General features: G+C 47.9%; 1 protein-coding gene across 1 annotated transcript; it reads right to left on the bottom strand.

The window, feature by feature from the left end:
• Positions 1–192: 192 nt before the first annotated feature.
• On the bottom strand, positions 193–6,609 carry Icam3 (intercellular adhesion molecule 3). Its single transcript, XM_046436755.2, has 7 exons — positions 6,252–6,609; positions 5,394–5,666; positions 2,016–2,321; positions 1,437–1,724; positions 926–1,180; positions 564–812; positions 193–477 (listed from the first exon to the last, which is right to left on the bottom strand). Exons 1-7 carry the CDS (start codon positions 6,436–6,438, stop codon positions 284–286), a joined length of 1,752 nt encoding a protein of 583 aa, XP_046292711.1. The 5' UTR covers positions 6,439–6,609; the 3' UTR covers positions 193–283.
• Between the last annotated feature and the right edge of the window lie 5,808 nt (positions 6,610–12,417).

The raw sequence follows: 12,417 nt of genomic DNA, 5'->3' as shown, positions 1-12,417 counted from the left end.
TGGCCGAGAAAAGCCCCGCCTGTCTCCCGACCCCTTCGGCCCATTGGCCAATTCCCACCCCCCCAGCCTCTTAGAGTTCCAGCGGTGTCTGGGTCGCCGCAGACTCCGCCCCCTTCCTTCTCCGCGGGGCCATTCAGTAGATTCGCGGAGCTGTCCGAGAGTCCCGCGGCGCGGGTGGAATCAAGCCGCGGATTACGGAATTTATAGCCTTTATTGATAAGGAAGTTGAGAATACAGCCAAAGCCACTGCCGTCTTTGGCACAGTATCCTGGCATTCCGCAGCTCAGGACTGCTCTAATTCCACTGCCTCTTTCGGCTGCACAGGCCTGAGGGGCAAGGAGGTGTGTTGCTGGTTCACGTGGTAGATGCCGCTCCGTGTCTGCTTCCCGAAGATGCATATTAAGGCCACTATGGCAGTCACCACGCCTAGAATCACTAACACCCCTATGAGGATGCTGACCACGAAGGAGTTCCGATCTGCGCAGAAAAGCTGGGAGTAAATATGTGTTCTCCTATCCCTCCTGAGCTTGCCCCTTCATCCCCACAGCCCCTTTTTTGCTTACCCTGAACGTGCATCACCACAAGCAAGGTGTACGTGCCCCTTGGACTGACTGCCTGACAGTGATAAGTGCCATTGTGGTGTAACTTGACAAGGAATGGGGTCCCAATGGGCACCTCACGTCTGGAGCCTTCATGCAGACACTGTAGCTGGGGGACTGGGTTGCCTCTGGCCTCGCACTGCAAAATATGACTAGTCCTATCTTTCCACGCCAGTCGCTGAGGACATTTGGCCGGGTCAATCTTGGGACCATCTGTAAAACCATCATGTGATCAGACCCCAAAATTCCCCAGAGGCACAATGGGGCAAGGGAAATTCAAGTCTTCCTAAGACAGAGGTGAGGAATTGAAAGATCTGATAACTCACAAAGGACACGCAGCTGGACAGTCACGTTCCTGTGTAAGACCTCTCCGTCCACTTCCAGGATGGCATTGCAAAAGAAGTAGCGCCCATCGTCGCCCTCCGTGGCAGTTACCTGAAGCTGGGCGGGTTCCCCTGGAGCCCGGGCCAGATCCCCGTCCAGCATGACCTGGACTCGGGGCCCAGCCATGCAACTCACATTCACTTTGGACCCCTCGGTGACGTTGGTCTCGCTCAGGTTCAGAATGGGCCCTAGGAAGGCTAAAGCAGGGCATTGCCCAGGGGCTTACTGGCCACCACCCTTCTACCGCTCTAGCCACGCCCTCCACCAGCCCTGTTCTCCAGGCTCTGCCGGATTTGGGGTGGAGGTCCTGCCCACACTACAACCCTAATTTGGCAGCTCTGGTCTCTCCCCTGCTTAGTCTCCGCCCTCGCCCCCAAGTGCCACGCCCTGGTGCAGCGGGAGGTCCTTCTTTGTACCGCCTCTGGAACTGCTTTCCTTCCCTTCCCTTCTTACTGAAGACAGTTAAGTTCGCCCGGGCCTCCCGACTTTCGCCCCCCAGGGTCACGTTGCAGACAATTTCCTGGGCACCCTCCTGGTCTGCGCGTGCTGTGACTGTAGCTGTGGCCCTGAGTGTGTCTCCGTGGATCGTGACTGCAGGATTCAGCATCTGGTCCCCCAGCGCCAGTTGTACTTGGGCCTCAGAGACTGGGAACAGCCCATCCAGAGTGCAGTCCACTGGCCACGAGGTGCCCACCTCCAATGACAGGGGAGCCACAAGGCGTGGGGGAGCCATGGGAAGGACTAGGAAGAAGGATAGTTGTGAACAAAAGGAGGCCTCACACAGTATCCCTCATCCCTGCAACTAGGGTCCTCTTCATGGGATACATTTTCACTTGGGTCACTCCCTTCCCAGAACAACCAGCATGGCCATAGACCTTCCTCCTGGGGCCTTCTCCCTTAGGCTCCTGCTTTTTTTTCTGGGGGAACCTTGTCCAGTGGCCAAGGGTATGCCTTCCCAGAAATTCTTGAGGTCCACAACACCCCCTACTCTGACTCAGTTCATCACCCAACTTCTGCAGCCCCCTCCCTCACCAAAAGTTCGGAGCTGCCTGGGGGTTGAGGTGTTCTGGAACAGTCCCAGCCCTCTGGGCCGCAGGTCCAGTTCAGCTCTGCACGTGAACTTGGCACCATAGTCACCTCTGCCTGCCAGCACTGTGGCAGTGCCCTCTGCTGGCTCCCCCACCGCACGTTGCCGGCTCAGTTCCTCCTCCCCACGGAGCAGCACCAGGGTGAGCTGGGCGCGGGGTGCTCCGCCCCACACATGGCATTGCAGGGTGAGGTTCTCACCCACTGGCTGCCAGGGGGGAAGGAGGTCCAGCTCCACAAGCTCTGGGAACCCTGGCAGAAGGGAGGAGAAAGGTATTTGTCAGCCAACCAACCTTGCAACACCCTACTGCTTGAGACAGGATGTCCCTGCCCAGAACTGTAACCCTGAACAACTTTTTTTTTTTTTAAATATTTTTTTTTTTTTAGTTTTCAGCGGACACAACATCTTTGTTTGTATGTGGTGCTGAGGATCGAACCCGGGCTGCACGCATGCCAGGCGAGCGCGCTACCGCTTGAGCCACATCCCCAGCCCCTTTTTTTTTTTTAGTCACTAAAAAAATTTTTTTTCTGGTACTATGGATGGAACCCTGGGTCTCTGGCATGCTAGGCAAGCACTGTGCCACTGAGCTATATCACCACCCCCCTGTTGATCTTTGTCAGTTTATTCTAGCAAACCTTCAGAGGGCAGAAGAGAAATTTCCTTTCACCCCTACTGCAGGCACTAAAAGTCAAGATTTTCTGTTCCCAAGGACATCACAGCTAAGAAGGAAAAAAAAATGAGGAAGGAAGAAAATGGACACTTTTTTTAACCACTTATGATATTCATATTAATCATTAAAGTTCCTGTTTAATCTAGATTTTTCCTTATACTTTCCACCTTCAACTTCAGCCACCTTCATGCTCACATCAACCTAGTGAAATCTTGATCATTCTTCTTTTTTATTTTTCCCCAGCCATAAAAAGGAGAGGTGGGGTGATATGCACAGGGACATACAGCCAGAAAGTGACAGAGCCAGGGTAGAATATGGGTCTTCCAAACCACAGATGTGCATCCTGGAAGTCATACTTAGGGACTAACTAGGCCTTTCCTCCTAGCTTCTGGCCTTGACTCCTGCCTTGGCCACTTCCAGAGACTATTTCTGTTTTCTCCAATCAGTCCCAGATGCTCCCATCTGTCACAATTCACCTGCCATGCCGCAGCCTCTCAGGATGCTCTGGCACGCAGTCACTGGGAACACAATACTCCAGGGCTGGTCCTCTCCCAGGGGTGGCTGCAGTGCCTCTCAGAGGCACACCTATATAATCCTGAGCCTGCCAGGTGTGGTGACAAATGCCTGTAATCCCAGTAGCTGCGGAGGCTGAGGCAAGAGGATCATGCATTCACCCTGTCTCAGAATAAAATATAAAAAAGGGCTGGGATGTGCCCCTGAGTTCAATCTCTGGTCCAAAAGAGAAAGAATTCTGAGCCTCCTTTGTGGAGCAGGTCACTCTTGGCCTTGACAACACAAACCTATTACACAGAGTTCCATTGACTGGCTGCTATGGAAGATATTTAACATCTTAATTTGTACAATTTCAATATGTCTCCACCTTCACCTTGGCTACCACTGGGCAGGGATAGTGGCCTGCAGGTCAAGACTGTGATGCTAGTAATTGGGATCTTGGGGTTGGCAGAGGAAATCCTGACCTAGTTCCTGTGGTATAAATGCTCCCACTCTGGCTGACTTGATGCCACTTCACGTGATGCAGAATTAAGAAGAGATGGCCATAGCTTGTCAAGACAAAGAGCACTGGACAAAGGCATCCCAGTGAGTATCCTTCAGAAGCTTCAGGGTACAGGCCCAGGTTATGGTCATGGTAAACTCAAGACATAGATAGGAACATACAAAGAAACATATATAGGCAAATAAACACAAGAGGTCTACATTCATGTTCATCAGTACAGATACAAGGCTGTGGTGTAGCTCAGTGGTACAGCATAATCTTAGCATGTGAGAGGACCTGGGTTCCATTCCTAGCATCTTAAAAAAAGAAAAAGGCAGAAACACTGACACATCAACATACACTCATACACATCCTGAAATGGACATGCACAAATATTTCGATATACAGAAGGATACACACATAGGCAGAGATACTGGTGCACAGGCATAGACGGACATTCAGAGACAGCTAGGCATGGTGATGCACACCTGTAATCCCAGTGACTTGGGAGACTGAGGCAGGAGGATCATAAGTTCAGCCTCAGCAATTTAGAGAGGCTCTAAGCAACTGGGTAAGACTCTGTCTCAACATAAAAAATACAAAGGGCTGGGGATGTGGCTCAGTAGTTCAGTGCCCCTGGATTCAATTTCCAGTACCCTCCTCCCAAAAAATGAACATTCATAGGCAAATAAACACAGATGCTAACATACACACATACATGTACAATCACATAGTTTCACAAACATCTATATAGACACTAGTGCACACACAGGCATATATATAATCACACATACAGTACACTTATCTATGCAGATTTTACAAATCAGTAGTCACCACGAGGGGTGGAATCTGCTATTTTTGTGGTTTATTCTAATCTTTGCTTTTTGTTGTTTGGTTGTTTGGTTTTTTTGGTTTTTGCAATCCTGGGGATTGAACCCAGGCCCTCACACATGCTAGGTAAGCATTCTGCATTTTACCACTGAGCACTTTATATTTTATTGCCCAGGCTGACCTCAAACTTGCAATCTTTCTGCTTAAGCCTCTTGAGTAGCTAGCTGGGGCTACAGAGGGGTACCACCACACCTGAATATTTTATTCCATTATAATTATTATTACTTATTTGGGTACTGGTTGGTAGTGGGAATTTAACCCAAGGCTGCTCTACCCCTGAGCTACACCTCCCAGACCTTTTTATTTTTTGAGACAGGTTCTCACTAAGTTGCCCAGGCTGGCCTCAAACTTTCATTCTTCCTGTCTCAGGAGGATCCCTCCCTGGGATTACAGACCTGTGCTACAGCTGCTGAGAAACTCTGAATGATCCCTAAGAAACCAGTAAGGGGAGGGCGGGGCAGGAATTTGGGAGCTGGGGTGTAGCTGGGTGAACGCTTGCCAGGCATATCTGAGGCCCTGGGTTCCATACCCATCAGGGGACAGGGTACTTTCTGGAATCCACAGTTGGGATGCATCTCTCTGTCTGCCTGTGTCTGTCTCTTTTGCACACAGCATCCAGGTCTGAGCCCTCGTGCAGAAACACTGACACATCAACATACAGGATGCAAACTCAGGATGCAAACTCAGGATCCCCATTACTCAGAGCCATTGGCCATCTGCCCCCGGCACTGAACAAGGCCAGTCCCACCCCCAGGCACATCTACTCACGGTACACAGTGATGCTAGAGTTGCTTGTCATCTGGGAGCCATTACAGAATGCGGAGCAGATGATCTTGCTGTCACCAGTCACATTGCTGAGGCGGAAGGCTGTCCAGCCCTGGTCTTCATCTATGACCTCCTTCGGTAGGGATGTTTCCAGGGTAATGAGCTCAGGACGAGGACAGCTGGTGCTGCAGTTAACTAAGAGGGACCTGCCGGCAGGAAGCACTGGGTCTTGGGGCTCCATCTGCAGGGAGAACTCCTGGCTCTGGCTCTGGGCACCTGCAAGAACAGGAGGAAGTTCTGTGGTTGTTTAGGTGCCCACAACCCACCCAGCAGCAGGCCCCTTTCATGCCCAGATAACGGTCCCTGATCTGGTGATGTTCCCAGGCCAGTGAGGAAGTAAGGATCAATGAGGGATGTGGGGGGCAGGGGAGGAGGTCAGAGGAGACTCATTGGGCTACTGGGGGAGGTCGGTCAAGGAAGGCTTCCTGGACAGCCAGTTCTGAAGCCTAAGTAGGAATTTGCCAAGTGAAAGAGAAGAGTGATTCTGGCAGAGGGAGCCACACAGGCAAAGGTTGGGGTTTAGATAAACCTGGGAGTAAATAAGAGGCCTCTAGCACTGAACGGGGGAGAGAGACGAATCTGGAACAGAGCATACGTCACAAGCAAGGACCCAACCACCCCAAAAATGAGTCAAGGAGTTAGAACCATCTCCTGGGGATGCTGGGGAGCCCGTCGTCAGATCTGCGTTTGACTGAAGGGTTTCCAGGGGCAAGGGCTCAGCATGTGCAGTGCTTCGCTTTCTCTGTTCCCTCAACCGCTGCCCGTCCCTTCACCCAGTCCACCCAGCTTGACCAGCCTCACCTAGGGGCAGCAGACAACAGGCCAATAGCTGGAAGATGACCAGAGTCCGGCAGGCTCCCAGCAGCAGGCTGGAAGGTGTCATGGTGGCCAGGCTGAGAGAGGAAGGTGCCTTTAGGAGGTGTCCCACAGGGGACGAGGGAGGAGACGGAAGCCAGCAGTTAAGATTGCAGAAGTGCAGGGGTTGCATCCTTCCCCAGGCCTGGGGTGAGTAGGGCGAGTCCCTGGCCCCAGGGACCTAGGATGGGGGTCCCAGATGGGGGCCAGCAGCTGGGGAGTCTATAACAGGGACAGGGCAAGACCCAGTTGCTCTGCTGGCAAGCAAATGAACCCACAGGAAATGCTGACAGGATAACGGCTGCTTTTGCTGTCAGTCCTGGAAGCCTTGAGGGTGGGGAGTGAAGGGGGTGTCATGACACACCTTCCGGCTGAACTTAGGTGCAGGGACAGGGTTCTGTCCCCAGAGAGGAAGTTAATAGGAGCCTCTAGTACTGTCCTTGAGGTGATAAGGCAGCATTTCGTTTTCTTTTTCCTTTTTTTTTTGAGACTAGGTCTCACTATTGCCCAGGCTGCTTCCAACTCCAGGGCTCAAGCAATCCTCCTGCCTCAGCCTCCTGAGTAGCTAGGAGGCTGTATGTGCCGTCCGGCTGCCAATAAGGTAGGATTTCAAGGGGCCACAATGCAGGGATTGCTAGGCATAGTTTCAAGGGTCTGTGGGAGATGGCAACCCTCTGGGAGTAGGGGACAAATAAGAGATTTGGAGGCCACAGTGAGGTGCCTTAGGAAATGTGAGCCACAAAAATGAACCAAGCCAACACTTGTTGGACTTGTGTGCCAGGCCCTGGCTGACCACTGAGGACCTGTGCATTTGAAGATTTGGGGGACCCCATTTCCTGCAGGTAGTCCTGAGGTGGGGTGTTTTGACCACAGCTGGGTCCTGAGCCACTGTCTCCCCAGGATGCTGCTCGTGGCTGGCTTTTATCACCATTCTGTTCTCCCCTTTCTGCCCTCTCCAGGCAGCTGGTCTCTACTCCAAAAGAAGGATCTAGGGGTCTAGGATCTAGGCATTTCCTCTCCCACCCACCCCATCTCTGGCCTCTGGTCAGCCTCCTGGGCCTCTGATCTGAGCTCCAAGAGAGGGACCCTGTTGCAGGCCTTGATGCTGCCCCTGCCTTCACCCACTCTCTATCCCTGGGCTCACCCGAGCACCCCCACCCAGAGCACTCCCCCTCCAACCAGGTTGCCCCTCTGCTGCCCTCTCTACTCCCCAAACAATGCATTTCCCAGCCTATGTTGAGAACTAAATCTGAAGCTAAAGCCCAAATCAACAGTATTTTGTAGCTGGGCACAGTGGCACCCGCCTGTAATCGCAGGAGAGTCAGGCTGAGGATTACAAGTTTGAGGCCAGCCTCAGCAACTTAGCAAAGCCCTGTCTCATAGTTAAAAAAAAAAGGGGGGGGGGCTGGGGTTGAGCTCAGCGGTAAAGCATTCCTGGGTTCAATCCCCAGGACTCCCCCAAAAAAGTATTTTATAAATAGCATATCTGATAAGTGATCAATATTCAGATTATAAAGAATTCATACAACTCAACAACAAAAAATAACCTTGTTCAAAAATGGGCAAGAGATTCAGACTTTGCTCCAATGATGTGCTTTTGCCAATAAGCATAGGAAAGCTGCTCAACACCACTAGTCATTCAGGAAATGCAAATCAAAACCTCAGTGTAAACTGGACATGGCTACATTCGCATGTGGTATCCCCTGCTGGGGAAGCCAGTGCAGGATAACTTGAGCCCAGGAGTTTGAGGCTGACAGACAACCAAGACACCCCATCTCAAAAGTAAAACAAAAGAAAGTCTCTGATGAGATGCCATTTCATGCTCATTAGGATGCCATAACCAAAACAAACAAGGAGAAAATAATAAATGCTGGTGAGGATTAGAGAAACGGGAATCCTTGCCCTTCATTGGTAGAATGTAATATGGTGTAGCTGCTATAGAAAACAGTTTGGCAGATTCTCAAAAAAGTTGAACATAGAGCTGTGTGCTTCCACTTATTCGAGGTCCCTCACATAGGCAGATTCAATGTTGTGGCCCAGTGGTAGAGCGCTTGCCTCACATGCCTCACATGTGTGAGTTACGGGGTTCAATTCTCAGCACTGCATATAAATAAATGAATAAGATAAAGGTTCATCAACAACTAAAAAAAACTAAAAAAAAAAAAAGTAGAACATAGATTTACTGTATGACCCAGCAGTTCTGCCTCTAGTTATGTGTACCTTAAGGAACTGAAAGCAGGGACTCTGATATCTATACACCCATGTTCACAGTGGCATTACGAACAGTAACCAAAAGGTGGTAGCAACTCAAGCACCCATCAGTTTACCCATCAGTGGATGAATGGGTAAACAAAATGTGGTTTGTCCATAGAAGGAGATATTATCTAGCCCTAAGAAGGAAGGTTATTCTGACAAAGGTTACAACACAAATCTTATTTATTTATTTATTTTCCTTTCCCACTGCTTGGGATTGAACCAAGGGACACACTACCCCAGCTATATCCCCAGCCTTTTTTTTTTTTGGTACTGGGGATTGAACTCAGGGGCACTCAACCACTGACCACATCCACAACCCTATTTTGTATTTTATTTTTAAAGATGGGGTCTCACTGAGTTGCTTAGCACCTCGCTTTTGCTAAAGCTGGCTTTGAACTTGCGATCTTCCTGCCTTAGCCTCCTGAGTCATTGGGATTACAGGCGTGCACCACTGTGCTCAGCTCCCCAGCCTTTTTTATTTTTTCTTTGGAGACAGAGTCTCACTAAGTTGTCCAGGTTGGCCTCAAATTAGTAATCCTCCTGTCACAGCCTCCTGAGCTACTGGGATTACAAGGGTATACTATCATGCCTGGCTTATGTGATAAACATGAAAGACATTATGTGAAGTGAGGTAGGACAGTCACAAAGGACACATGTTGTGTGCTTCCACTTATTCCAGGTCCCTCACATAGGCAGATTCATAGAGACAGTAGAACAGAAGCTACCAGCAGCTCAGGTAGAGGGAGGTATTGTGTAATGGGTACAGAATTTCAGTTTGGAAAGATGAATAAGTTCTAGAAATTATAGTGGTATTATATTTAATGCCATTTAAAAATGGTTAAAAGGGGCTGGGGTTGTGGCTCAGCGGTAGACCGCTCACCTAGCACATGTGAGCCCTGGGTTTGATCCTCAGCATCACATAAAAATAAATAAGTAAAATAAAGGTATTGTGTTCAACTACAACTAAAAAATAAATATTAAAAAATAAAACAGGAAAAAGTATTATATAAATTTTCACACCAAAAAAATGGTATCCACCTATTTTGTCTTACATCTTTTTTTTTTTTTTTTAAATTTTTTGGTGGAGATGGACACAACACAATGCATTTTATTTTTTTAAGTGGTGCTGAGGATTGAACCCGGGTCCCACCCGTGCTAAGTGAGCGCTCTACTGCTGAGCCACAATCCCAGCCCTGTCTTACATCTTAAATATGAGATGGACTGATGGATGGGCAAAGGAATGGTTAGGCAAACTGAGCTAGCATTATAAAGCAAATGTGGCCCAGACATTCATTGTAGAATTTAGGGTGTTCCCTGAACAATTCTTCCAACTTTTTTGGATGTCTGAAAAATTTTCAAATGTTGGAAAATAAAAACTGCATCTGTGCAGGTCTGGAAGTGCAGCTCTGTGGTAGAGAGCTTGCCTAGTATGTGTGAGGCCCTGGGGTTGATCACTAGCACCACAAAAAGACAAAACAACAATAAAACCCTGTGCATCCCTGCCAGGCACAGTCTGACAAGTTAGGGAGACCCTCTTAAACTTAAAAAATATAAGGGGGGAGCTGGGAATGTAGCTCAATGGTGAAGAGCCCCTGGGTTCAAACCCCAGTACCAATCCGGGTTCGATCCCCAAAGGATGTGGGCAGCTGCTCCTGTCACTAAAACCAGGACTAGCAGATCTGTGCTTCCTGCTGAGAACACAGTACCACCAGAGAAGGAATCTTGCCCCCCCACCACCAAAAAAAAAAAAAAACGAAAGCAAACAGTTTGTTGTCAAGTTCAGTGAAAAGAGAAATGTGTTAAACTTAACCACAGAGATGACATCATACTAGTAAAATCTATTGGACAACAAACCTGGTTTCAACAACAAATATGTTGCAAGGGGTGAGAAAATAGAGAAAGCAGAACCCAGAGATTCAAAGAGACTTTCAGGAAACTGCCCTCAACTAAATGCAACTTGGATCTTATTTGGCTGTTTTAAAACAGCCAAATAAGATCCAAGTTGTAGATGGACGCCATATCTTTATTTTTTTAGTTGTAGATGGACGCAATATCTTTATTTATATTTATTTAATTTCATGTGGTGCTCAGTATTGAACCCAGGGCCTCATGCGTGCCAGGTAAGTGCTCTATCACTGAGCTACCACCCCATCCTTCATTTGGATTTTGATTTGAACAAATTATAAACAGACAAAACACAAATATTTAAGAATCAGTTGGGGAAATCTAAACCTTCATATGCTATACAATGATACTAGGAATTATCTTTAAGCTTTTTCTCTGTGTCAGTGACACTGAGATTACTATTTGCAGTTATCTTTTTGAGATACATTTTTTTAAAATATTTTTTAATTGTAGATGGACACAATATCTTTATTTTTATGTGGTGCTGAGGATTGAACCCAGCGCATCACACATGGGAGGCAGGTGTTCTACCACTGAGCCACAACCCCAGCCCTGAGATAGATTTTTGAAGTTTTTACAGATGGAATGATATAATGTGCAGGATTTGTTTCAGAATTACTTAGTGTTAGCCGGGCACAGGGGTGCACACCTGTAGTCCCAATGGCTCAGGAGGCTGTGGCAGGAGGATCGAAAGTTCCAGTCAAAGGGCTGGATTTGTGGCTCAGTGGTGGAGTACTTGCCTGGGTTTGATTTTCCCGAATATAAATAAATGAATAAAAAAATACTTAAAAAGAAAATTCCAGGCCAGCCTCAGCAATTTAGTGAGGACCTGTCTCAAAAATAAAAAGAACTGGGGATGTAGCTCAGTGGTAAAGTGCCCCTGGGTTCAATCCCAGTACCAGCCTCTCCCAGATACTGGGGGTGGGGATGGGGTAGATTTAACACAAGACTGGGGGTGTAGCTCAGTTGTAGAGCACTTACTTAGGCATGTGTGGGGCTCTGGGTTCCATCCTCAGCACCAAAACTAAATAAATAAACAAGATTGAGCCCACAGTCTCTGCTCCTTTGTAGGCTGAGGCAGGAGGATTTCTTGAGCCCAGGAGTTTGAGAGACCAGCCTAAGCAACATAGCAAGACCTCCCCTCAAACAAAAAACAAAAGACTGGCCCCCTTTGATGCTGCCTGGTGTTTAAGGTGTAGATTTGTTACATTGTTCTCTCTAGTTGGGAATATGTTTTAAATTGTCCATAATAAAAGGTTTTAAAAAGTAACTTACACATCCACACAAAAACCTGCACATGGATGTTTATAACAGCTTTATTCATAACTGTCAAAATGTAGAAGGAACCAGGATGTCCTTCAGTAGCTGAACGGATACTGGAGTATGTTCAGATGATGTAATGTTATTCAAGGCTTAAAAAAAAAAAAAAAGACTGGGGTTGTGGCTCAGTGGTTGACCATTTGCCTAGCATGTGTGGGGCACTGGGTTTGGTCCTCAGCACCACATAAAAATAAACAAGGGTTGGGATGTAGTTCAGTGGCAAAGTGCTTGCCTTGCATTCACAAAGCACTGGGTTTGACCCCCAGTTCCAAAGAAAGAAAGAAAGAGAATCCCACCAAAAAAAAAAAAAAATGAATGAATGAAAAGATATTGTGTCCATCTACAACTTAAAAAAAAAAAAAAAAAAAAGGAAAATGAGCTCTTAGCCCTAGGTTCCACCTTCAGCATTGCCAAATAACCCAACCAAACCTCAGAAATGAGCTCTCAAGCTACAGAAAGTCATGGTGGAAACAAATTCATTTGGTGAAGGGAAAGAAGCCAATCTCAAAGGGCTACATACTGTGTGATTCCCACTTAATGACATTCTGAAAAGGTGAACTTAGAGACAGTGAAGAGATGGATCGGTCTTGGGAGGAGTGGGGATAAATAGGTAGAACAGAGAGGACTTTTA

Source organism: Marmota monax, unplaced genomic scaffold (assembly GCF_021218885.2).
Source record: "Marmota monax isolate L192 unplaced genomic scaffold, Marmota_monax_Labrador192_F-V1.1 WCK01_AAM20220418_F8-fsc00021, whole genome shotgun sequence".
Classification (NCBI taxonomy): domain Eukaryota; kingdom Metazoa; phylum Chordata; class Mammalia; order Rodentia; family Sciuridae; genus Marmota; species Marmota monax.
This window is presented reverse-complemented; position numbering and strand designations above follow the sequence as displayed.